The sequence below is a fragment of the Balaenoptera acutorostrata genome, chromosome 9 (genome assembly GCF_949987535.1).
Source record: "Balaenoptera acutorostrata chromosome 9, mBalAcu1.1, whole genome shotgun sequence".
In the NCBI taxonomy this organism is placed as follows: domain Eukaryota; kingdom Metazoa; phylum Chordata; class Mammalia; order Artiodactyla; family Balaenopteridae; genus Balaenoptera; species Balaenoptera acutorostrata.
The window spans coordinates 112,660,218-112,686,048 of record NC_080072.1 but is presented as its reverse complement, the minus strand read 5'-3'; the positions used below and the strand labels follow the sequence as shown (position 1 = coordinate 112,686,048).

Sequence of the window (25,831 nt, the reverse complement as noted above, 5' to 3'; positions counted from 1 at the left end):
CGGGCTGGGCCGGGGCGGCGGGCGGGCGGGCGGCGCGGACCCCGCAGCGATGAAGGGGCCCCCGGGGGCCCGCAACCCGAGAGCCCCCGGGGCTGGAGGCGCGCGCGGCCCGGGCCAACAGCCTGGGGGCGCCGGGGCCGGCGCGTAGGGGCCGCCACCGCGATGGAGCGCGCCGGGGACGATCCGGACTCGTCGCCGCAGGTCAGTGCCCCCGCTGCCGCGCACAGAGCCCCTTTATGCCTCCGCATCGGTCCCCGCGCCATGTCCTCCCGGGCGCGTATGCGCGCGCCCGTGTGTGTGTGTGTGTGTGTGTGTGCGCGCGCGCGTGTGTGGCTGTGCGTGCAGTGGGGCGGCTGGGGAGCCAGCTGGGGACCCGGCCGGGGCGGAAGGCGCTGCAGCCGCCGAGGGGCTGCGAAACCAAACCTGGGCAATGCCTGCCCTCCTCGGGCCGGCGGGAAGGGGAAGCTGGTTCTCGGCAGCTTCCAACAACCGGCCGGGCTCCTAGCTCGCTGGTTCCTCCCTCCCCACCTCAGCAGGTGGTTCCCGGTGGCCGGGAGTCGGGGGCCAGCACCCGCCGCAGCGGCTACCCAGCGTCGTCCCCAAGCTCTGAGGCTCCAGCCACTGGCAAGTTAAGTCTCTGAAGCTCTGCCGGGAGGCTGAGGGGCTGAGCGGTGGCGAGGGGACCCAGCGTCCTTAGGACGTTCAGTGCAGGGGGCGGGGGAGGCATGACCAAGTTCACCACCCGCCCTCCGCCCCCGGGCTCCGGCCTGGGGTCCTGGTCCCTCCCAAGCCAGAGCCCGCAACTTCCGAGAAGGAACAGAGAGGTGAGGCAGGAGGGACTGGAGTAGGTGCCCGGGGACAGCCTGGGACCCAGCAGCTGAGGTCGGAGAGACCGCACCCACCCAGACACAGATGCGTAAACAAGGCCCTAACCGGCCCCCCTGCCCCGTCCTCCCCTGGCCAGGCCTAGTCTCAGCTGGGCACCGTTTGCCTGGATTCTTGTAGAAACTGGGTCTCAGGGGCTCCGGAGAGCTCTCTGCGCTGGACGCTGAAGCCGGCCTTGCGGACGGTCGGTCGCCCCAGGCTGGTGGGGACAGCTCTTCCCGCGTGGGTACCGGTCTGGGTGGGGTACCCAGCGGGAGCTTGGGCTGTGCGACATGTACCAGTTCAAAGGACTGGGCGCGGATGTCCCAGTACAGAGCCTGTGGCGCCTCCGGTGTGTTGTGTGGAAACGGGGCACAGCTGCCTAACTTACTGGCGTCGTGGGGCGGGTGGCTTCACAGTACGGGGGCTCCAGGGTCCTCTGAGATTTGCCTTCTGTCCCTCGCATCTCCCTGCCTCACCACAGAGATTGAGACATTTCCTCCCAAACCTGCTTAGCTGGTGACTGCTACTGCCCTTACTGGGCCAGACATCAAGTCCCCCTCTTCCTTTGTTTGGAACAAAGACCCTTCCCCATGAGACCTTCAAAGAGACTATCCATTGTGCCCAGTTCATGCCCGTCACCCCCAAAGGTTCTGGAGCTGCATGCACTCCCCTCTGCCCCTTTGGGTGGGAGCGGGAAGTCTTGCCCAGGTTATGGAACAGGGAGGGTTGATGGATTTGTGCCCCATTCAGCACCGGCGCCGAGTGGCTTGCTGTGCACACTTCTGTACCTGACCCGCAGATGCTGGGGAATCCCTCCTTGTTCACGCCTGTTGGAGGCTCACGGGTGCTGGGTTGAATACGTGCACAGAGGTTTCTGGACCAGCAGGCACTGACCATCCACCTGAAGCATGGGGACAGGCAGAGACCGGGGCCTCCAGAGGAAGATGCCGGTGGGGCCCACCCTGTCCCCGGCATCGGGCCTCTGGACGGACCTGCATTTTCCCACCGTAGTTTTGAAGGGCGAGGGGTGAGGGGCCCCAAGCGGCTGTACCTCTCTGGTCGTGAGCACAGCGTATGAGGCAGGGCAGGAGCGTTGCAAGCGTGGCGGGTATGGGAGGGTGAGCTGCCCCGAGCCAGGCTCTGGGATCAGGGAGCGTGTTGGTTCAGCTTTGGCTGGAGGAGGGGGCTGAGCTGGAGTGGAGGTGCCTGAGCGCTCCCCTCAGCTGAGAACTGAAGGGGAAGAGAGGCAGGGCTCGGGAAGAGAGAGAATCTGAGAGTCTGAGGCCGGCAGGGAAGCGCGAGAGAGAGCAGACAAAGACACAGAGGCACCGACGACGGGGCCCAGTGGCACAGGTGGGCCAGCCTCGGGCCTCCTTCCAGGATGCCCCCGGCGGCAGCCATCAGCCAGGGCAGGAGGCCCTCCGTGGAGCAGGGGGCCGGCCTACTGAGGAGGGCTCTTCCCGAGGCTCGGATGAACGTGGGGTTCAGAGGGAGGTCCTCAGGCAGAAGGGGGGCAGGCTGTGAGATCTGGGACTCTCAGGGAGACCCATCCCTTGGTGCCTGCCCCACACCCCTCCCGGCCCCGGGGTACAGTGGACTCTGGGGGATCCAGCACCTGGGGAGAAGGAAAAGGAAAACCTCCTTCCTGCACCTCCAGGCCTCCAGGCCAGAAGGCCTTTGGGGACCCTGCTGAGAGCGTGGGGTGGGGGGCGGGGAGGTAGTGCCGTGCAGGGCACAGGCTTGGCCAGGCCGGGGCAGCCTCAGCCCCTCTGTGACCAGCTGGGTGGACTTCGGGAAAAGCGGAGCCCTCTAAGCCCTGGTTTCCCGAAGGCCCATAAATCCAGGAGCCCCTCCCACCAGGCTGTTTGTAGGTGAAGTGCTCGATGGATGTTACTGTAACGTCTGCATTTCGCTCACCTCCCCACCTTCTTCTGGGATCTGGATGGCTCTAGAATTTGGAGTAGCAATTCTCTGGCCCACTCTGGGGCCGGTCACATTGGCCTTGTTGCCGGCTCTCCCCTCAGACTCCCAGACTCTGGGCCTTGTCCAGCCCCTGCCGTGCCTCTGCATCGAGACATGCTTGGTGTCCCCTTGCCAAGCGGCAGCAACATGGGTCCCGTGTCTAATCGGTGGTCAGTGTGGTTACTACATGTCTCAGACAGTGGTTGTCCCAAAAAATCCACACAACTGACGAGAACCCCAGGCCAGTGGCCTCTTGGTATCGGTGCTAGAAGCTGGCAAGGTGGGCGGAAGTTGCTCAAAAGCCCCCTTCCACACACATTCACTGAGCACCTACTGTGTTCTAGGCTCTGGGCCAGTGCTGGGGACATAAAGCATCAAACAATCCAAAATCAAATCAGGTTTTCTGTTTAGCTTTAGGAGGAAGGACTGTGTGGGTTGCTTTTTTTTTTTCCCGCAGCTACAGCAAATTTACTTTTCTAATGAGGTTTAGCTCCAGCCAATATTAAAATGAATCTGTACTCTCTGAGCACACCAGCTGACAGCAGGATAGCGGCCTTCCAGCCAAGCGCCTGGCAGGGATTAGGGCTTTGCCACCGATAAACCCAAAAGTGGGGAGTCTCAGTCTGGACCTCCAGGAGTTGGCTGGATTGGGGATGAGCCTTGCCCGCAGTGTTAGAGCCGTGAGCAGGGTTTCTCCTGCCCTGCAGGTAGAAGACGTGAGCCGTTATTATTGCTTCGTGAGGAGGGGGGAGGGAAGCAGGGGGAGCAGAGACCAGAGGGGGGCAGGGCTGTGGGTATTAGGAGGGGGCCCGGTCTGCGGGTCCTTGCTGACCCCCGTGCAAGCCTGGGCACATGCGGTCTCCTCCCCCTCACTCCTCTCCGTCTTGCTTCCTTCTGCGTGAAGTAGTTGAACAATCTGTCCTCTGAGGCCGTGAGTCTCTTTAGGCTGCGGACTCTGGGCTGTTCATTTAACCAGCGCTCAGAAGCCTTAGAGCCCAACACTGGACATGGGGCGGGCTGCTCTCCCTCCCTGGTGGGCATCCCGCAGCCACACCGGCCACAGTTCAAGAGCGCAGTGGCACACATGGCCTGTGGCCACCATATTGGATGGCACGGATGCACGTAGGACGTGCCCAGCGTCCCCAAGTTCTCCTGGCAAGTGCTGTTTTGGGCTCTACACAGCTGGTTTAGTGAGGCGCTGAGAGCGTGGGCTGCTGGACTCACGTCCCGGCTCTGCCACGCACAGCTGTGTGGCTTGGGCCATCGCTTAACCTCTCTGTGCCCCACATGTCTTGTCTCTAAGCAGGGATAACAGGATGTTTGTGAGGCAGGAATGAGGATTACAGTTAATCACGTTACTCACTTAGAACGTGAATAGTGCTTTGCTTAGCAATTTTTTTTATTACTCATTTAGTTAACATTTCACCTAACAGACACTTAGGGAACAGCCTACTTTGTGCCAGGCGTGCCGAGGGGCCCAGCGTGTGGCCTTGCTTCTGTCTCCCAGCCACCCCGAGTCTCAGTTTCCTCTGCTGTGATGGGGACGTGGCCGGTTAATAAGCCCTGCACCACGCTGCAGGGACAGAAAATGAGGTGGGGCAGAAAACACTGCCGGATCCACAGGGAAGCAGACGCACCTCCCACCAAAGAGCATTTCCTCAGCCCCCGTGTGTTCAGAGTAAAAGGAGAAAATGAGGTTCCGGCCTCCGCCAGCATCTCGGTGGGGACGTGAGGGCTCTGCCTGGGCTCTCGGCCCTGGACCTGAGGGAAGGAGCCCTGGGCCAGCGGAGCGAGAGGGGCCCTGGGCCAGACGGGATTAGCGGTCAGCTGGCTGAGCCCGGTGCCAGGCCCAGCTGTGTCGGCCGCCCTGTGCGTGACAGACTCTCAGGAGCCTCTGTCTCCTCATCTGAAATGAAAGGAGCAGCAAGCATGTGAACACTTCCCGCCGCGATTATACCGCTTCCCTTGGTAAGCTCTGCATGACGGACGCCCCAGGAGCAGGAGGCAGGGGTGGGGAGCCCACCGGCCGAGAAGGCAGAGGGAAGAGGGAATGGACCCGGGAGCAGGAATTCGCATCCGTAGCCATGGGCTAGCGGTGAGGCCAGCAGACGGTCTGGGCTGTGATTAGGGTTCTGTGGCAGTAGGTGCTTCCTTCTTTCTACAGTTAAGGAAGCCGGTGCCCAGGGAGGGTCCACTCCTGTTTCAGGTCACACAGCACTTTGGTGCCTGGTCCCAGCCTGTGACCTGAGTCTCCCAACGCCCACCCCTCCCTCTCTCGGGTCCCCTGTGCTCTTGCAGGACAGAGACAGGCAGCGGGGCCACAGGAGCAGCCCCCCGGGCTCGGGGTAGGAGGCCCACACTGAGAGCCGGGCTCCGTTCCCCCACCAGCCGGCACAGGCCTTCGCTCTCCTCTCCTCCCATGATAGCTGGCCCAGGAGGACCCAGCTAAACTATCCTGACAGGGCCCCAGGGAAGGTCAGCTGGTTCAGGCCACAGGCAACGCATTAAAAATACACACGAGACCTTAATTAAGCCAGTGAATCATCAGCCTGCATGGTATGTGCGTGCACACTCTGACCAGAGGGGTGAGGTCAGCCTGGAAATCCTCAGGCTGGGTGAGCCATCGGGGCCCTCGCTGGCTCGAGACCGGTTCTGGGGGCTCGCAGCTCCACTCAGCCCAGACCCGAAGCCCTGGGTCCCCATTAGCTGATTGGGGTCCCCCGGGTGGCCTCTGCAGCCTGAGGAAATCCAGGCTCGTCCTCAGCCCCCTCCCCTGTCACTGACCCGATGCCCTTGGAGGTCAGAGTGGACTCGGGGTGTCAGGCTGCATCCCTGGAGGCCCAGCTACTGGAAGGTGTGGCCAGTGGAGTGGCCACACCAGGCCTCCGGGGAAGCCTTCCCTGCACAGCACAGAGCAGGACGGGCCGGCTCACGGCGGGACTGCCCGTTGGGCCCCGGGCCCGCTCTGCTCCCGGGCGGCTCTGCCTGGGTTGCCGTACTGCCTCTGAGCAGGTTCTTTTCTTTCCGTTTTCCCTCAGAAAGCTTCTGAACTAAAGCCGAAGCATTACTCACCTAACTCATCACCTGCCGATATTAACTTTCCCTCCCTCCTGTAAATCTCCCTCTGAGAGCCAGCATTCCAGCCTCCACCCCTCCCCACACCCAAGACTGGAGACCCAGCAGGCTGCCTTGCGTGTGCGTGCCTGTGTGTTTGAGTGTGTGCATGCATGCATATGTGTGAGTGCACGTGTGTGTGTCTGTGTGTGTGCGCATTCCATCCTCTGGCCACGTCTTGCTCACTCTTAGCAGCTCATCTGGAACCCCTGGGGTTGCGTCCCCCAGGTGTGCCCTGTGCGTATATCCTCATGGTAACGCTCCCAAGTGACAGCCAGCAGGAGGGTCACGCGCTGGGACCACACGCAGGTGCCCACCCAGCCCCGCTGCAAGGAAAGCCCTCTTATGCCCCCCCAGTGTCTGGATGTGTCATTGCTGACCCATCTAACCAGAACTTCTGGATGACAGGTTCGTTTTTGTAGTTAAAAAAAGAAAAACACGTAAAGTAAAATTAAAATGTACCATCTTAACCGCCTTTAAGTGCTTACTGGCATTAAGTACGTTCGTGGTGTCGTACCGCCATCCATCTCCGGAACTTTTTCGTCTTGCAAACTGGAAACTCTGTACCCTTTAAACCCCCTGCCGCCAGCCCTGACAGCCACCCCTCTGCTTTCTGTGCCTATGAGTCTGACCACTTACCCGCCTCTGTAAGTGGGTCACATGGGCTTGGCCCTGCTGCGCCTGCCCCTCCCTGAGTGCGGCGTCCTCCGGGGTCATCACCTCGGAGCGGGGGTCAGGGCTTTGTCCTCGCTCGGGCTGGATCGCACCGTGTGGATGTGTTCTGTCTGCCTGGTCATCAGGCTGGCGGGTCGCTTGATGCCAGCCCATGGGGCAGAAGTGGTCAACAGTGGTGCCTCCCCATGCCCTTCCCTCCGGGAGGCCGCAGACGCCTCTGTGCTCTGAGTACCAGGTGCCGTGAGGAGCAGGGAGGACGGAGCCCTGCTCTCCCCGCCTGTCCAGTGCCAACCGCGTGTCCCCAGTGCCCAGCCCTCATGACAGTCCCCGGGAGAGTGCGCCTGGCCAGCCGAGAGGTGGGGCAGGAGCTCGGCCAAGGAAAAGCATGCCAGGCAGAGGCACCAGGTGGGGCCGGTGTAGGGACAGCATCGCCTGCCCTTCTCCCTCCAGACCCCCCCACCCGGGACCTTTCCTCGCAGAGCCTGTCCCTGGGCCGGGAGCCCTGCTGACCCAGGAGCCCCTGTGCGCAGGGCCAGCCCCTCTGCACGCAGCTCCGCGATGCTCAGCCCCGTCTCAGCCGTCGTGCTGCCCTGCTGCCGGCTGTATAATGCACGGCCTGTAAAACAGACAGACAGTGTCGGCGGGATCTACCGTCTGGGGGCTGAGTTTAGGGACCCTCCATCCGTCATGCCTCTCGGGGGGAGCACGTGCTGCCCACTCGGGCTCACAGGCCTTCTTGGGCTGGACCCCCTGCACCTCCTGCAACACTTTCCCTGAACTGTCTCTCATCAGGCAGTGGGAGCCGCTGACACACAGGGGAGGGGACGAGGGACCCGGCAGGAGTAACACAGGAAGCAGAGGTGGTGAGAGCAGCTTTCCGGGAGCCCTCACCTGCTTCCAGGGGGAAAGGGCAGGAAACGAGCAGCCCGGGGTCGATGGCCCCCACCCCCAAGCTCAGCCCGAAGGAGGAGAACCGCAGCTCTGACAGCTCTGGAGACAGGAGGAGAGACGGGGGACCCCTGACCTTCCGAAATCCCCAGTCCTGCCCTGGGTGCGGATCTTGGAGGCTGGGCAGGGACACAGGACGAATGGGGGGGACAGGAAGGTGTCCCAACACCAGGGCAGGCCCAGCTCAGTTTCCGAATCTGTAAAAGAGGAACAGCAAAAGCGGTGCCCGCCCAGGGAGCTGCGTGAGCCCACGGCAGGCAGCCCGCGGCCAGGAGCCCGGACATCCCGTTCATCACACTGCCACGGAGCCCACGCCCTGTGGACCACCCTCCTCGGCACAGCCTTGTCCTTGGGAGGGAGGAATCTGCTAGAAGAACTGCCCAGGGGCCGGTCAGTGCTGACCCAGGAGGGGAGCTGAGGTGCCCTGGCTTCCCCTTCTCTTCCAGACACTTGGACTCGGCTGGATTCAAGCAACGTGCCTGCCGCTATGATTTCCATTACAGTTGGCGTCGCCCAGCAACCGTGGTGCTCTCTGTGCGCCAAGCGCCATGATCGTGTTTTCCACGGACCCCTCATTTGATCCCAAAGTGGCCTGGTAAGAGTCACAGAGAAGGGACTCAGTCACAGGGGCACTGGTGCAGCCCCTGCCCCGTGTCCGGCCCGGGCCTGCGGTGGATCCAGGGGAGTCCATGGCTTGGGGGCTGCGGACAGACACGAAAACCGACAAGCTCACGCAGGATGCGGGCTGGCCATTCGCTGTGTGGGCACTGAACGCTCAGGCCTGGAAAAGCTGGCGAAGGGGGAGGGATAAGGCCGAGGGCGCAGAGCTCCAGGTGGTCTCCCCCGCTCAGCACCCCACCCCAAACCGCACGCCGTCAGCACCAGAGGAAACGGAGGCTGCACAGCCCGAGAGCAGGGGACAGTGCAGTGGGGACAGACTGCCTTTGGCCGCTCACACCCCTCCAGGGCATCCGAATCCCAGCCTCGCCCACGGCCCTGCGCAGCCATCCTGGCCCAGCCGGGCGTCAGACCCTCAGTTCCAGGGCCAGAACCTCCAGGTTACCCAGCCAGCTTAGTTCTGGTCCCCTGGCCTTGCTGAGACCACACGCCCTGCTCACTGGCCAGCCAGGGTCACCAGGACCTGTGCCAGGCTCCACGCTGTGGACCGTCCTCGCAGCCGGCACTCCATACCCGCCAGGCAGTGCAGCCCTGGGCCCTTCTCAGCCTCCCTGGGGCTCCCCAGTGGAGGGGGGTCAAGGAGACCCGGTTGCACCACCCCAGCTCCCGGAGCCCAGGGTGCAAGGGTCCCACAGTCTTCCGAGCTCTGGTGTCCTCAGCCTCGGCAGGGGCACACCGCTCCCGCCCATGCTGGGCAGCCTGGCAGGAGGGGAGGCCCGCCCGGCCGCCCGGTGGCTCTTGCTGCCCTGGTCCACTAGAAGCTGTTGGCTTTGCTTGTCCGGCCCCCCAGCCCCGCTGTCCATCTCGTATCAGAATCTGCGGAGCCCTCGGCTCCTGCCCCCGCAGGCGCTGGCCTGATCCGGTGGGTGTCACTGTGTCCCGAGCTGCCCCACACCTCACAGGATGCTGGGTGATGCAGCGAGCTGGGCGCTGGCGGGAAAGGTTGGCGTGTTCAATCAAGGGCATTTGCTGCGACCGTATTGGAACCGGGCAGGACCGTGTCCCGGCGGGACCTCGGCCTGTGCCAGGGTGACCTGCCTGCCGGTTCTCTCAGCCTGTGGCCAGGGGGGCGGGGGGCAGGCGGAGGGCGCAGGGAGACGGTCCTCGGAGCCGCGAGTGGAGTCCTCTGCTCTCCGGGGTCGTGCCGCGGGCACAGAGAAGCCGACCTTGGTCTGCTCGAGAGCTCGTCTTCCGCTGAACGGAGACCCATGCGTGGGCCCACAGATACATGTGCACTCATTCAGATAGGGTGCTGGCACAAGCACACACGCATGCACACGTGTGTGAAGACGTGAACGGGCAGCCCTGTGAAGTCACCCGGAGAGGGTGGCCCCGTGGAGCTCGCAGAATGGACTCGGCCCCAGCTGCACTCCTGGGTGAAACTACAAATTCCACATCCAGGAGGAGGGAGAGCAGGTGCCGCGGCCGCTGCCGTCGGGCCAGTCAGATGGTGTCAAGCGGGCGGGGGTGGGGGCACAGTGACGAAGCTGGTACTTGGGGCTCCACAGGGCAAGGGTCCCGTGGCAGCCAGCGGGCCCAGGGACACACAGGCCCCCACGCTGGGCCATGGCAGAGGCCTGGCAAAGGGGGCAGCGGGGGTCAGAGGCCGCAGGGAGGAAGGACATGAGGGGATGCTGGCCGTGAGGGCCGGGCTGGCTGGCTTTTTGGGTCTCTGGGCTCGGCCTGAGACCTGTACCCACGGGGCTGGCCCAGACCTCGGGGTGGGAGGGGAGTTACCGTCCGATGGACCAAGGCAGGTCTGCCAGCTTCCAGAGCTCTCACGAGCACTGCAGGGAGGGAAGGCGCCGGGCTGGACGTGGGGTCAGGGACGGTGGTGGCAGGAGGCGGAAGGGAAGCAGAGAGGATGCAGTTAGTGGTGGGTGAGGCTGCAGAGCCGAGCGCCTCGGATGCCAGGGAGGGGGACTCAGGAGGTCTTGGGGAGAGCAGGTCAGGGGGGCGGGCCAGGCAGTGGGGTGGACTGTGCAGACAGATCTCGATGGGAGGCCGTGGAGGAAAGAGCAGGCCCGGCCTGGCATCCGGGCCCGGCCCGGCGGATGCAGGGAGCCGTGGGAACAGCCCGGGATTTCTGTGCTGGTCGCCAAGACGAGGAGGAAGACGCAGCTGCTCTGGGAAGAAAGACGACGGTGGGGTCTCTGCTGTGTTCAAGGCATCCGTGGAACATTCCAGACACAGAACAGCTCCAGGCTGGAGGAGGGGACTGAGGCCAGAGCGGGCAGGGGGAGGGGGAGGCCACGGGGAGCCCCTCCGGTGTGCCGGCTGCGGGGCCAGACGGGAGCTGAGGTCGGGAAGTGACCTGACCTCCCTGCTGTGCTGGACAGGCCCTAAGGTGTCCCCGTGACCTCTGACGCCCGCTGTCCACGCCTTCAGAGTGGAGACGCCTGTGACCAGGAGAACGTGGTCAGGTGATGGGCTTTCCCTCCTGCAGTCTCATAGTGTCCTGGAGGACGCGTCCCGGCGGCAGACTTGCCCCGGGCGCCCTCCCTGCTGGTCCCAGGGCGTGGGTGGCCGTGTTGGCCGAGGACACGGGGCAGGGAGCTAAGGGCAGTGCCGCCCACGGTCCTGTGACTTTGGGGCAGTGGCCTCTGCCGCCCCCCCACCCCGAGCGTGGAAGCAAGTGCACCCCGTTCGACCCTCCAGGAGCCCCTGCGCGGGGGACCCCACACGTCGGCTGGGCTCCTGACCCACGGAAGGTGGAGATGGAGGAGAGCTGGGTGGTTAGAGCTGTAAGCACATGACCACAGGTCGGCTGCGGGAGAACGCAGGGGCACTCGTCTTGGGGACAGTGGCGTTCTCTTAAAAGCTGGCGCGGCTGCCAGAAGGGGGCAGGGATGGAGATACAGGGGAGAAGGGGGAAGAGGGGGTCGGGGAGGCGGCTCCTGCCAAGACCAAGCCTCCCCCCAACCCCAGGCCAAGCCGAGGGCCAGAAGCTGGACTCCATGCAGGGGCCGCTCCCTAGTCCACAGATGGCAGAGCCGGGCCCGCCCTCACGGCCCCCCCATCACGCAGGGGAGGACCGCAGCCACGCCACTCTCTGCCCGCCTGCCCAGGGCTCCCGTCAGCACCTCCCTGCTGGCTGCCCTCCCCGCCCAGCCCTGCACGGCCACCCCAAGACCCTCCGCGTGGTGGCTCTTCACGGGGGGGCGTTCGGCCCAGCCGGCCACTGTCCGACCGCCCAGCTCTCCATCCGGTCTGTGTCCACCTTGAGCCGAGCCGCGGGTCCCCCGCGTGCCCCGGGCCCCACCCAGAGCAGCAGCAGGAAACCCCCCTGGACGAAGCCCTCCTTCAAGGAGGCTGTGGGACAAGTGGACACCCTTCTGCCCAACGACCACGCCACTGATTTAGGAACTCCAGTAAACCCGCTGGGGCTGATAGCTTGTTCCGTTCAAATTCCTGCAGTGACGCAGGGGGGACCACGCAGACCAGACCCCCATTTTCACTCTTTACTAAGAATCCAAACCTGATCCCAAGGCTATATCTGAAAAACCAAGAAAGAAAACGAGGGACCCACCTCAAACAGACGACCGATGAACCGTTTCCTGACTCACGGGCAGAAGAAACCCAAAGCTGTTTCGTGTGGTTTACACCAGGCTGAGCTGGGCTGACGTCCTTCCGCCCCAGCCGGGGCCTGGTCTCCTGGCGAGAAGGGAACGAGATGGCACGAGGTCTGGGGTCCAGGATGCAGGACCCCCGGGGCCCGGCCACCCCTCCTGCTCAGCCCCCACCGTGAAAGCCCGCTGGGAAGCCCCTTCCTGGGGGTGGCCCTAGGGGCCCGGCCTGCAGGCAGGGAGCGCTGTGCATGGGGCATCTGGATGTGAGCAGCTCCGCTGACTCCAGGACCCTGGGCCCTGCCAAGCCTCGGCTTCCGCACGCGTACAGTGGGGATGAAACCTCCTTGCCTGCCTCCCAGGCTGCTGTGGAGATAAAGGACCGGCTTTATGAAGAAACGAGCCCCACCTGCGCAGGGCAGCGCTGTGAGCTGCAGGGCCAACCCTGAGCCCTCCTGGGCGTCACGCCCTCCTCGTGGGTGGAAGGAGCTGTGGACCCCTCTGTGTCCAGTCCCCTGCGGGTGGTGGGGACAGGAGCAGGAAGAGGACAGAGATGGTGGGTGGAGAGGCCCCCGTGTCCTGCCCCCTCCCCCGTGGAGCCGGTGTGGGTGCAGTGGCCAGGGAGGAGAGGCCTGGGGCCGCTTAATGGAGTGTGGATTGACTGGACAGGAGCTGATTAGCTCTGGCATCTGGCTTGTCCTGAGCAGCGGCCGCAAGATCAATACTAATCCCTTGATCCCATTAGGGCCCCTGCAGGTCTCGGGGACAGCGTCCAGCCTCCCTCCCAGGCACCGTCTGGGGCTGGAGGGTAGAACTGGAGCCCTAACCGCACCGGCCTGCTGTCTGCTGTTAACCCCGCCCCGTGCCCCGCTTCCTGCAGCCCCTGGCACCCCCGCCTGTCCTCTCACACCACCACCCCGCGCCCCCCGGGCCCTGACATCTGCTCGGCCCCAGCGGGACTCAGGCTCCCGGTGTCGAGCCCGTGTCTTTCCTCCCGGGCACGGCGGCGCTCTCCTCACCACCTCTCCCCCAGCGACCTGGACCGATGTCCTCAGGGGGCCGGGGGTCCCCTCGGGCGGTCAGTGAGCCAGGCGTCCGTGATGTTGGTTCCCAGCCTGTTTGCAACAGTCCTGCGTGTTCTCCTCATCACAGAACATGACACAAACCAAGAAACATGAGCTGGAAAGAAAGAAATGTGTCGTTTCTAGGAAAACTAAGTTGAATGCTCTCAGAAGATTCCATGAGGCGAGTCTAGGGAAAAAGTTCTCCAAATGAGGTGAAGACTGGTGGGAAACATCATAACAATTCTAAAGGATGCAGGGCAGGTTGCTCACCGAGTGTCCCAAGGTCTCGGCTCACTTCAGAGAAGTCGGCGCTGAGGCCAAAGGCGGTGTGCCCAGCGGGGTGACTCCCAGAGGGTGGCGAGCTCCCAGGACGGGCCCCAGCCCCGCTTCCCAAGCGGGCAGTGCCACGCTGGCCAGTGAAGAGCGTGTGGTCGGGGACAGGGCCACTGATCGTGCAGTTGGTGGGACACGTGCAGTGTCCGCATCACCTCGAAGGATTCTTCATCCCGCGGCCTCCTGTGACCCGCCACCGTCCCGGGCTTATGGGCACCACGGCTCCTACCCTGCTCCAGAGACGAGGGCTGGGGTGGTCTGTGGGAAACTGACCTCCGCCACACACATGCACACGCCATCTCCGCAGCACCTCCCCGAGGGATGGGACGGAGCCGCGTGAAGCCCCTTTCCCTGCTGCCGTGTGGTCCAGGGAATCCAGCAGGGCCTTGCCCACCACCGATGCTGAACCAGTATTTGCTGAATGGAATTAAACCAGCCTCTCCTGTCCAGCCTGCCCGGCTGCAGCCCAGCCTTGGGCACATCGGGGCCCCCCATCTGGGTCCCAGACACCCCCTGGTTCTCACAGCCCATGACACCCTAAAACCCATAGGCAAATTCCTATAACTAGGTCTCCTCAGACGTGGCCAATCTCCAGGGCTGCTTGGCCCATGAATCGTGCCCGGGCTCCCTGGAAAGCTGTTATGCTGGCCTCTTGCTTTGACTTTGGCCTTGAATGCCACCCAAGCCCGTTTTCTCAGCAGAGCCCTGTCTTAACCTCAAGGCGCTAAAATGGCAGAACTGAAACTTCACTGGAACCTGCCAGTCCAGCCCTGTGTGTGCAGAGGAGGGTGGAGGCCGAGGACAAGCAGGGGCCCCGGGGGAGCAGCCAGAGCACCGTCCCGCCCCCTCACGTCCCCTCTGCCGTCCCATTGGGCTCACACGCCCCTCAACACAGCCTTGTCTGCGCCCAGCCAAGGCCCCCGATCCGCACCTGCTGAGGGGCTGGGCGGCGGGGGCCAGTCACGGACACCAACTGCAGTGGCTGGTGGGGAGTCCTGGCCTCAGCGGACACCGGGCCCCCCCTCGCCCTCGTCGGCAGGACCTTGCTTCAAGCACCACAGTCTCCCTGCCACACACCTCCTCCTGGCTCTGGGTGCAGCTGAGCCCCTCCTCCATCTTTGCACTGACTCCTCTGCCCATGCCCACCAAGGGCCCAGGGCAGCCCTGGGTCTGCGGCTGCTTGAGCCTGGACCACAGGCAGGCTGCCCACCACCCCTCCAGGGCCAGGCAGGAAAAGTGGGCCATGGCCAGTGGTCATCCTTGCAGCCCCATCTCAGACGCCTCTGGGTCTCGGTAGCTTCCCCTGCTGCCACCCCAGGCCCCCAACCCCAGGCCCCATTTCCCTCAGACCCGCCCCCTGCTGGCCAGCTGGTGCTCTCCAAAGCTGGGGGCTCTCCGTGCTCTGCTTAATAACCGCCTGGTAATTAGCTCCATGATTTTGCTGCTATGCTTATAATAGCCTGCATTAAAGTTATGGGGTTTTCAAGCCGTAATGGCTTCCAGAGTAAGTAATGCACAACTGGGTTTATGGCTAAGTTTATTTTTAGAGCTTTTCTGCCCACCCCACCCCCTTCCTTTCATAGATGCTTTGACCAGATAGACCGGATGGGATCAGAGCCTCCCTCCAGGGCCCCAGCTTCCATTGCCCCTCTTCCCCTCCTAGTCCCCCTCCTGCTCCTGCTCCCCCCAGGGAGGTGCTGGGACCTGCAGGGGGGCCTCCCAGAAGGGGCTCTGGGGCCTGACCCTCCTTCCCGAGCTCCTGATGCAGCTCAGACCCAAAGGGCCTGGATTCAGGCCTGGCTCCACTGCATGCCGACGGTGACTTGGACAAGATGCTGACCCTCACGGCCTCTGCAAACTCCAGGTGGAAGGGGTCAAGGTCAGCGCCTGCGGCCCAGGCGTTGGGAAGACTGAACGTGGAGTGTCAAGTGCGTCTCTGGCCCCACAGATGCTCCCCACCAGCTGTTCTTTGCTCAAACTGCATCCCGGGCGGCCGAGGGAGGGGCAGGTGCCGGAGGCTGGAGGCTGCCCGAGCGCAGCTACCTGAGTGCCAGGGCAGGCCAGCTCCCCACGGCTCCCCCCCGGAACCAGAGCCTCCCCAAGACCAGGATGCCTGGAAAAGCTCCAGGGCGATCACAGGACCAGAGGAGACCTCCCTGCCAGCCCTGCTGGAAGCGCCTCTGACCCCCGTCACGTGGCCTGAGACAGCCCCGCCAAACCGAGGCCCCAACTCAGCCCTTCGCAGCCCTGCCTGTGGCCTTGGAGCAGGGCAGGGGCTGGGCGGGGATGTAGCACGAGCTCACGCAGCACAGGAGACCCAGACAGGCATCCTGGGTGGGACTCTGGGCTCCCACCTGCTCGGGCCACGACAAGGAGCGTGGAGGAGACAGCTCGCACCCCAGGATCATTCCCTGCTCTGTGCCTGCACCGTTTAACCCCGCTGGCAGGGGGACGGGCTGTGCACCATCTGCCTCCAAGGAGGCTGAGGAGCCAGGGGTGGCAGGGGCAGCGGGGCCACCCCGGGAGACCGCAGTGCCCGTCGCTGGAAGACAACACGGTTCTCGCACCAGGCATGAGGACTGCTGGCAGAGAGAGGCCCAGGCAAGGAGGAGGACGCGCTGCCTCCGAAACGGGAGCCCAGATCCTTCTCGGCCCTGGCTCTCGGCTCCACGGGAGATGGATGCGCGTCTGCCTGGGGCTGGGTGGGCAGCGAGCGGCCTCGGGGCTCGGTGTGCCGGCACTGGGCACTGGGGCGGCCCACACACCGGGACAGGCCAGGGCCGCCCATGGCTGTCCTCCCTCACGCCTCCCCCTGTGGACCCCAGCTGCATCTTGCACGGCACTCAGCTCAGAAGTGAGGAGGAAGGTGAACGTTGGGATGTGACAGTTTCCATGGCGGTCCGGAGGCTGAGCGCCTGTCTCCTGGCACGTGGGCAGCCGGGCCGGAGGGGAACTGTCCCCACAGGGCACCTCTCCTGGAGCCCCTGCTGCTGCCATTTGAGTGCCGTCTCCCCGGGACGTGGCAGCCCCACCGGAAGCACCTCTCCTGGCTGACGCCCAGCTGCAGCGCCCGGCCTCTGCCCTACCTCCGCGGGGGCTTCACGAGAATAGATCCTGCCCGGGTCCACCCCAGCACCGACTCCTTAATCCAGGCTGTGAAATAACCATCTGGGCACAAGCCTGTGACCATCACAGCTGCTAACTCGTTCCGAGTGCTTGCTGTGTCCATCTGGTGCCGGCCCGCGGGCTCCACGGGTGTTAACGCATTTAATTCCCAGAAGCCTTGGGAAGTAGGTGCTGATGGCGCCCATTTCATAGATGAGAAAACTGAGGCACAGAAGTGAGTTGGGGTTAAACCCAGGCAGGTGTGTCTGAACCCTGAGTGGGCAGCACCCACCGCCACCTGTGAAGACAGAGGCTGGCCGCACCCCACGGGCTGGCAGAAGCCAGGCTCCACCCTGAAAACACGATGCCGTGCCAGCCGGCCCTGCGGGGGCCCGTTCTGCCCAGGTCTCTGGCCGCCACCTCTGCTCTCTCTTGCAGGTGTCCACCCCGCAGGGTTCCTGACCCACCCCAGAAGGCAACCCCCACCAGACTCCGGTAGGGCCGGACTCCGCAGACCTGCTTCGGCAATGGGTGGGTTGTGAGCGTGGTCAGGCCTGCCGGCCAGCATTCAGCTTCCCGCTGCCCCGTGCCCGGCCCACCCGGCCCATTCCTGTTCTTTTCTCCCCTGTGCTCGCCGCCGTCCGCTGCCGCCGCGCAGGTAACGAGGAGCTGTGGGCCCAGCCAGCCTTGGAGATGCCGAAGAGACGGGACATCCTCGCGATTGTCCTCATCGTGCTGCCTTGGACGCTGCTGGTCACCGTGTGGCACCAGAGCACCATCGCGCCCCTGCTCGCCGCACACAAGGGTGAGCCCCCGCCCGGCCCCACCTGCCGGGCTTTGCCGATGGGCTGACCACAGCCAGGGCTTCTGGAGTCCTGACTCTCACCCGCTCGGTAGCTGGGGAACCGAGGCCGAGCCAGGCTGATGACCGTACCCTCGGGGGGGTCTCGGCCCGTTTGGGGCTCTGATGACGCCACACACACAGGCACAGACTCACGGGCCAACTCTGCACCTGCTCCCAGGACGTGCACCCCGGGAGGGCTCGGGTGGGTGGCCAGGATTCCTGGCCTGCCTTGTTTAAAACCTTTCAGGGCGAGTGTGGCGTTCGCTCCTCTGTTCCTGGTCAGGAAGCCCTGATCCAGTGCCACCTGCTGAAAATAGGCTGGACAGAGGCAAGTCCCCCGAAGCCAGGTTAGAACTGGCTTCTCCTGGCTCCCAGCCCAGAGCTTTTCCCTCTCACACCAGGGCCCCCTGTGCCCCAAACCTGTCCACGTGCCCCTCCCCCCGGGCCTGCCCCTCACTGCCAGTCTCTAGCCCCACACTCCCCTCTCTGTTCGAGCCCTTCTCCCATGGGAGCCCGGGGAGCCTGATGAAACACAGAGGTGCCCAGGCCCATCCCAGGGAGAAAGCTGACAGGGCCGGTGTGGGTGGGGGGATGCTGGGAATCGGTGATTTGGGTGCAGGCAGGGCCAAGAGCCACAGTCTGAAGCTGGGCCGCTCCACAGTTACACGTCGGGGCCTGCTCAGCCCCGGCGGGTCCTGAGGCTTCTGTGAGGAAGGGCCAGGCTGAAGATGGCTAAATGCCCACTGCCTGTTGGGGCACCTGGAGCTGGCCTCCTGACGTGTGTCCTTTCCTCCCAATCCAGCACCTCTCCTTGGTGCTTACTTTTTTTTTTTTTTTTTTGGCCATGCTGCTGGGCCTGTGGGATCTTAGTTCCCCTACCAGGGGTTGAACCCGGGGCCTGGCGGTGAAAGTGCCGAGTCCTAACCCCTGTACCACCAGCGAAGTCCCTGGCGCTTATCATTTTAGAGTTGTCACCCAACAACACATCACTACATTTACCACATGTAAAGGGACATAATACCACGAGGCTTCCATTCTTGGCAGGGCTCTGGGGTCAGAGACGCCAGGCTGCTTCGCCCAGCACTGCCCTTCCTGCCTGAGGACGGGAACTGGCATCCGCTCTCCCCAGAGCAGCCACGACAGACAGAACGAAGGCAGCAGCAAAGGAAGTTAGGGAGGCCTTAGGACCCAAAGGCAGCAGAAGCCCTGACCCAGCCCTGCCGGAGAACATACCAGGGCACAGACCTGCTGGCAGGGGGTGATTTGAGCGGCAGAAAGGGATAGGGAGGGGGAGTGGCTCTCAGTGTCCTTCCCGGGCCTTGGTTTCCAAAACTTTACTCACGGCAGGATAAACTCATCTTTACTTATACCCTGGTCAGAAGCTGCTCTCCTCAAGCTTGTTGTCTTTCACCATCTGACCCAAAACTCCTCCTGAAAGTTCCCTTGGCTGCCTGCATCTGCGCTAGTCTCCCCACCCTGCACCCACGGCCCGGGCACAGGCTCCCACTACCACTGTGTGTCTCGTCGTGGGTGTCTTGTTGGCCTTTGGGAGCTCCCTGGGAGCCGGGAGCACACGTGTCCCCGCCTCAGCACCCAGCGTCCGACCCCATGCCAGCACCCACACCACGGGCTAACAAGAAACGTGGGAAGGAGGGAGGGGGCGGCAGCTGGCTGGACCCCACTTCGCCCCCTGCAGGTAACCACTCACGCCATCCTCTCCATAGTTGCAAGAAGCCATGAGGAACAGGGCCGCTTACCAGAGATGGTGAGCCTCGGGGCAGAGTTCAGAGCCCTTTAACCCACGTGTAACTCGATAAAGGAGATGCGGGTATTGGCTCCATTTTGCAGTTTCTAAAACTGAGGCACCAGAAGCCAAGCACCCTGCTCATGGCCGTATGGTTAGTACAGAGTGGCGCAGGGTCTGAGCCCAGGCCCTCAGATCCCTAGGTCTGTCCTCTGACGCTTGCCACCTCCTGCTGAGATGGTATGAGAGCAGTGAGGGGCCCACAGTCCTTCAAACAGGAAGACACACCTCAGAGAGAAGGGACTCTTTAAGAAAAAGCATACCCGTGGGGGCTTCCCTGGTGGCGCAGTGGTTACGAATCCGCCTGCTAATGCAGGGGACACGGGTTCGAGCCCTGGTCCGGGAAGATCCCACATGCCGCGGAGCAACTAAGCCCGTGCACTACAACTACTGAGCCTGCATGCCACAATTACTGAAGCCCGCATGCCACAACTAGTGAAGCCCGAGCACGCTAGAGCCCACACTCTGCAACAAGAGAAGCCACCACAATGAGAAGCCTGCGCACCACAATGAAGGGTAGCCCCCACTCGCCGCAATTAGAAAAAGCCCGTGCGCAGCAACAAAGACCCAACGTAGCCTAAATAAATAAAATTTTTTAAAAAAAGACATGAATCAACACCATTTAAAAAGAAAAAAAAGAATACCCACAGGCTGATTTCCCCTCATGAGAGGACTGCTGGCTTTGCCCATGGGGAGAATGTCCAGGATGCTTGGTCATTAGAGCCGCCCCAGCGGGCACAGGGTGCCTTCCGGAGAGAGGGGCGCTTGTCCCTGTGAGTGTGTCACAGAGGCCAGGCCTCTGCCAGGTTTCACACACGCCTCCCCTGGGGTACTTGGGGACACATGGGCACACACGGCTGCTGGGTGTGGGGATAGGTAGGGTTCCAGGTGGCTGAAAGAGCATGACCAGAAAGTGCAGATTAGGAGACAGACACCAAATCCCAGAAGAGCTGAGATGGGTCTCCACCCTGCCCCTTTGCCCAAATGTGGGAATAAAGTCAGAAACGACAGGCACAGGATTCAAAATTATCTTGCCAGCTATGGGCAACACCCTAGAACAAAATGCAGTAGTTAAGTATCAAATACCGCACCAAGATTCAGAAGCTGGATTACGTAAGCCCCGCTTGACTCCAGGGTTTGTGAAAAATCGGGGCGAGGTAACCGCAGACTCCCGGGTCCACAGTGCGCTGTAGCCACGACAGCACTAACACTGCCCTCGGGCATGGGAGGCAGTGCCCGGGGCTCTGCAGCCCCAGCCTGTGCGGGGCAGTGCAGTCAGCTCTGGCCAGATGGGAAGGGCATAGGGTGGTGAGGACAGGACACTTTGCCATATAAAACCCAACACAGTTGGGAACCGCGGAGGCAATCTTGGAATTTGGCCAGCTGCCCTCAAATAGCTACAGAGCTGTCAGATGCGAGAAGGAGGGAGAGGTCATTTCTGTGTCACCTCGGGAGTCAGAACTAGCAGGACGCAGGGGAGGGTGTCAGGCAAGCGGCCTTGACCGCCAGCTTCAGCCCACAGGGCCCCAGGCAGCGATGCGCTGCCGGTCCCGCGGGTGGAGCAGAGGAGAGCTGCACGGGGCGGGGGGACGAGGTCCCTGCAGCGGAGCTGCCCACACCCCCTCTCCAACCCGCAGATGACGGCAGCGACCCCCGGCGCGAGGTGCCACCCGGCGCGGACCCCAGGGAGTACTGCATGTCCGACCGCGACATCGTGGAGGTGGTGCGCACCGAGTACGTGTACACGCGGCCCCCACCCTGGTCCGACACGCTGCCCACCATCCACGTGGTGACGCCCACCTACAGCCGCCCGGTACAGAAGGCTGAGCTGACGCGCTTGGCCAACACACTGCTGCACGTGCCCAACCTGCACTGGCTGGTGGTGGAAGACGCGCCGCGCCGCACACCGCTGACCGCGCGCCTCCTGCGCGACACCGGCCTCAACTACACGCACCTGCACGTGGAGACGCCGCGCAACTACAAGCTGCGCGGGGACGCGCGCGACCCGCGCATCCCGCGGGGCACCATGCAGCGCAACCTGGCCCTGCGCTGGCTGCGTGAGACCTTCCCGCGCAACTCCAGCCAGCCCGGCGTCGTGTACTTCGCGGACGACGACAACACCTACAGCCTGGAGCTCTTCGAGGAGGTGCGCTCCGTGGAAGTATGGGGCCCCAGGGAGGGTGGGGAACCTGGCGCGGCCTTCAGCCCCCGCTGGCGAAGGGGGAGGAGGTCGGCGTCGGGCTGCCAGACTGACCGTAGCCCTGGCCTCCGGGCACGTCTGCACGAGGGCTTCCAGCGGGGGGAGAGGGAAAAGGGGTTCCCTGTCGACTCTCTGAGTGTTCTCCGGGTCCGGGAGTCAGGACAGTGGGAGAAGGGAAGGAGTCATTTCAGACTCTAAACTGGGGAGACAGAAGTTTTGCAGCAAAGGACAAAGAGGGCAGGTCACATGACAAGGGGAGTATCAGCTGGTTGGAGGGGTGGCCTTGCCCACAGCCCAGGCATGCTCCTCTGCGGATGCCCGCCCCGAGCAGCCCAGGTGCCCCGACTCCCATTCCTGCCCAGGCGCCCTGACTCTTCTCCCTCTGTAGATGCGCAGCACCAGGAGGGTGTCCGTGTGGCCCGTAGCCTTCGTCGGCGGCCTTCGGTACGAGGCCCCGAGGGTCAATGGGGCCGGGAAGGTGGTCGGCTGGAAGACTGTGTTCGACCCCCACCGGCCGTTTGCCATAGACATGGCGGGCTTTGCGGTCAACCTGCGGCTCATTCTGCAGCGAAGCCAGGCCTACTTCAAGCTTCGCGGCGTGAAGGGAGGCTACCAGGAAAGCAGCCTCCTGCGAGAACTTGTTACCCTCAGTGACCTGGAGCCCAAGGCAGCCAACTGCACCAAGGTAAGACCCTCAGCAGAGCTGACAGCTGTGATGCAAGCTTTCTCCAGCCCACAAAGCCCTCCCTCTAGATCAGGGAGAAGGAAATAGGGCCCCAAACAGCCTGCGAAGGAGAACCAGCCTCCCAAGATGGCAGTTTATCGCCCTTCAGGAGCCACGCTGACGGCAGGTGGGGGAGCAGGGAGGGGCGACCGGCGAGACAGAGCCCAGGACTGAATCCCTCCCTCATCTCGAAGCAGCTGGGCTCCACGACCCTCCTGCCAGACACACCTCCATGTGCACACACATGCACAGACAGGCACACATATACATATGCATGTGCACACATGCATGCATGGATGGAATGTACATGGGCGTGCATATGCACAACACACAGGCACACATATACATGTGTTCATGCACGCACATGCATGCACACGTACACACACACACACACACACACATGCTGCTTCTAGTTTGGACTTCTCCAGCCAGGGCCCGGGCTGTCACTTAGCTGAGCTGAAGGTCCCAGAACTCTCTCCCTCTGGACCCATCAAGAAATGCAGGGGAGGATGAGAAGCAAGAGGAAATCTTGAGACCTGTTTGTCTCTTTTCTGTAGCTGTAGACTTTCTGTTTCCAACAGATATTTTGAATGCAGCCTATGTACAAAAAGTAAGAATGAGGGAGTAGGTAGAAATAAAGAACAATGGAGAAAATCTTGCTGGAACAAGGGCAGAAGGGGAGGGGGCAGGGGTGGGAGGGCGAGGTCAGAGACCCACCCCATGTGGTCTTATGTCTCTGAACACACAGATCCTGGTCTGGCACACACGGACTGAGAAGCCGGTGCTGGTGAACGAGGGGAAAAAAGGCTTCACTGACCCCATGGTGGAGATCTGAGCCCCAGGACACAGGTAGGGGGATGCAGGCAGGTGACGCACCAGGCGGGCCACCCAAGCTTGGATGCAGAGTAAACCTGCCAAGGCTTTTCCTCTTAGTCTTTAATCGTGAAGGTCAGAGCAAATGCCCCGTGGAGTGGAGGAGGCATAGCTGAAGTCGACAGGAGCCAGTCTCCCCCCGTGGCTGGGTGGTTCTACCACCAGCTGCTTGGAAGGCCTCACCTTCCAGGCACCGCCTGGTGACAGCTCCCTGTCATCACCACTGTTACCCTGGCCACCAGCTGGTCCCCTTATGAGGCGCTGCTGTGTGGACCCGCCCAGGCTCTGTCTCCTGCAGGTTCCTCTTCCGTCCTGGTGAAAGCATGGACCGAGGAGCCTGGCCTGACACCCAAGCTACCACTTTCCTCGGTTTGACCTTTCTTTCTCTAGGCCTCAGTTTCTTCGTCTGCAAAATGGGTTGTTGAGGCACCAGAACAGTCTGGCACATAATAGGTCCTGCCTAAGTGTTGCTATTTTTATTTGTTTGATTTTTTTGGGCCGAGCCACGCAGCATGCAGGATCTTAGTTCCCCAACCAGGGATCAAACCTATGCCCCCTGCAGTGGAAGCGCAGAGTCCTAACCACTGGACCACCCGGGAAGTCCCTTTATTTGGTTAAAACCCTGTATTGCAGTAAGTCACAGGCTCCATTTATGTTTTAGAGGCAAAGGAATGAGGTTGAGTAAAGCTGAAGTGAATTGTGCCAGGTGATTGGCAAAGCCAGGAATTTTCTATGAGCTTCTCTGTGATCTCATCAGAGGTGGGAGCTCAGACAGTGGGACACACCTCTGTCCTCTGGCCTTGGAGTCAGGCTGCAGCTTCTGTATCACCTGGGCAATGGCCCTGCCCACAGGGGACCACAGGGGGTCTGCTTATCTTGTCCCCTGAACTTAGAAAATCACCTCGGTCGCTGCCACTGAGACTGTGTCGGGACACAGCATCACTCCCTGCCTCTCCCACTCCCGGCCTCTCAGTGGGGACCTGGGGGTGGGCTCTGTGGAGCCCCTGGGTGACGCTTCGGGGGCCCAGGATCCAGCGGCTCCCTCACGCCTCCCCCATTCTTCTCCCCCTCACAGGAGCCCCCTTCTCAGACCTGCTCCTGGCCACCTGTGCTCCCCACGCGGGTGGTCCCAACAAGGCGGACTCCTGTGGAATCGCCGTCACCCTCCTTTCTACTCTGGGGCCTTCAGAGAGACCAGCCTGATGCCAGGACAAAGGACGGAGACCCTAAAGCACAGAAACCCCAGACCTGTTGTTCTGTTCCGTCTGCCCTGGCAGGGCCGGCCGGGGCAGACACCATGGGCCCCAGCCTGGGAGTGATGCCAGGCTGGGAGGGGGCGAAAGACCCCGGCAGTCCAGCAGAGGGCTCCCCGGCTCCCCCTCGAGGCCCCACGACCACACAGGACACCTGGCCAGGGACTGCGGAAGACAGCAAGCAGCCCCCACGTCCGGCATCAGGAACGAGCTGCTCCGAGATGCAGCCCCTCCGGCCGGCTTTCCTCTGGCTCCTGCTCCGGAGCGTAAGGCTGTCTGTGCTCCCAGCAGGTGGCCAGCCCTGTGTGCGGGGAGTCAGGCTGCCCGCGGGCTGCCCTCCCCGTACCTCAACCTCGTGGAGGGAGCAGAGCGCCTTCCCTGGCTCTCGTCCCAGAGCAAGGAAGGAGGTGGGCCCTCGACCCAGCACAGGGTATAGACCACACGGCACCTCCCCAACGCCCACTGGGCTCCGGGCCCCTCGCCTGGGCTGGGACTGGGGAGGCAGGGGCCCCCAACCCAGAGCCGTGAGAACCACAGGCCTCAGGGGCTCAAGGGAGCAGGTGGGCCAGGAAGAGAGAGGAGGGGCCCGGGCGGTCCCAGGGCTCCTCCCTGCCCCTGGCTGGGGGACTCTGGATTAGCAGAGGGATTTACAGAAGCAGGCAGAGATGATCTGGACCCTGAGGGCAGGATACCTGAGCACACACTGCTTTGGAAATCATGCGATTTACACACCAAGTGAGAAGTAAAACCTCCCTTCTCCCTAAACTGGGGGCCCGAAGAGCAAGCCGGCCTCATGTCCAGCCGCCCCTCCGCCCCAGAGAAGGAACCGTGCGCGGCCCTCAGCCAGGAGGAGAGGTGCCCGTCTCCCTGGCTTCCCAACGAGGCCGGCCCTCTGCCGGTCTCCACTCACACTCCTGAGCGTTGGAAGCACAATTTTCCTCCCCCGTGGAGGCAGAGGAAGGGCCCGAGCCCGCTGAACAGGTGTTTACTTTTAACCGCTAATAGCCCCTACTCCGCTTAGACTCACCGGATGGGCCTGCGGGCCTTGGAGAGCCCACTCCTGGGTGCGTGGATGGGTGGGCGGTGGGCCGCAGCCCAGCGACCTAACATTCACGGAGGAGTATCGGCTGCCTGTTTTGAAGTGGATTTAACTCCTCACCATAGTCACGAAAACTTCGAGGGAGGGCTCACGTCCCTGAGGGCCCTGAGCCACCTGCAGGACATCCCACACCCATGGTTGCCTGGGAACCAAGTGGGTGGTGGGGAGGGGAAGGTGGGCGAGGGCGGGCACCGTCGAGCAAGTGAACTCATGCAGGGTACTCCACTGCCTCATGTGCCGGGACCAGCCCCAAACGCGGGGTCAGCTTGGCTGGGCTTGGGCCACCTTGGCCCGAAACCCAGGGCTCGTTTTCAGGAAATTGATAATGAACGACAACATGGGTTCCTCTCTTTTTTTTTGGCAGATGCTAGTTCTGTTGTTTTCACCTAATATCCTCTCTTAGCTGCATGTGTATTTATTTATCATTATAACCCTGATGGACCGCAGCTTTCACCTTCATTGGGAATGAGTTTGCTATGAAGCAGAATTGGGCCCATGGCTACAGTTTGTTTTCCAAACGCAGCCTGTTCCCTGCTCGCCCCTGTACAGGAGCGAGGTGGGGGCCGGCGTCCGGAGGACAGAGACGGGGAGGGTGGGGCCCCCAAGCTGCACTATCGGGTCTGTTTTAATTTAACTGTATTTAATTTGTTTTGAAATTAAAAGTCAACTCTGGTTTTTAACAGTCCTAATCCTCCTCAGCCCTGCCTTGTTTTTCCTCATTC

At 62.6% G+C, this 25,831-nt stretch overlaps 1 protein-coding gene across 4 annotated transcripts; it reads left to right on the top strand.

The window, feature by feature from the left end:
* The first annotated feature begins 15 nt into the window (after window positions 1-15).
* On the top strand, window positions 16-25,784 carry B3GAT1 (beta-1,3-glucuronyltransferase 1). 4 transcript variants are annotated; one of them, XM_057553768.1, is made up of 8 exons: window positions 17-201; window positions 8,013-8,161; window positions 16,751-16,843; window positions 16,971-17,117; window positions 20,598-21,106; window positions 21,549-21,845; window positions 22,633-22,733; window positions 23,833-25,784. In XM_057553768.1, the coding sequence occupies exons 3-7, from the start codon at window positions 16,840-16,842 to the stop codon at window positions 22,717-22,719; spliced, it is 1,044 nt and encodes a 347-aa protein (XP_057409751.1). In that variant the 5' UTR covers window positions 17-201; window positions 8,013-8,161; window positions 16,751-16,839; the 3' UTR covers window positions 22,720-22,733; window positions 23,833-25,784. The 4 variants fall into 4 exon arrangements, with proteins under 4 accessions (XP_057409753.1, XP_057409754.1, XP_057409751.1 ...); XM_057553770.1 differs by lacking the exon at window positions 16,751-16,843 and having other exon boundaries at window positions 16-201; XM_057553769.1 differs by lacking the exon at window positions 8,013-8,161.
* Window positions 25,785-25,831: the final 47 nt, after the last annotated feature.

Excerpts from the sequence above, each read along its gene's own strand:
- B3GAT1 (XM_057553769.1), top strand. Across the intron at positions 17,118-20,597 it reads CCTGCTCGCCGCACACAAGG|ATGACGGCAGCGACCCCCGG; the intron begins GTGAGCCCCCGC and ends TCCAACCCGCAG. Across the intron at positions 21,107-21,548 it reads GCCTGGAGCTCTTCGAGGAG|ATGCGCAGCACCAGGAGGGT; the intron begins GTGCGCTCCGTG and ends CTCCCTCTGTAG.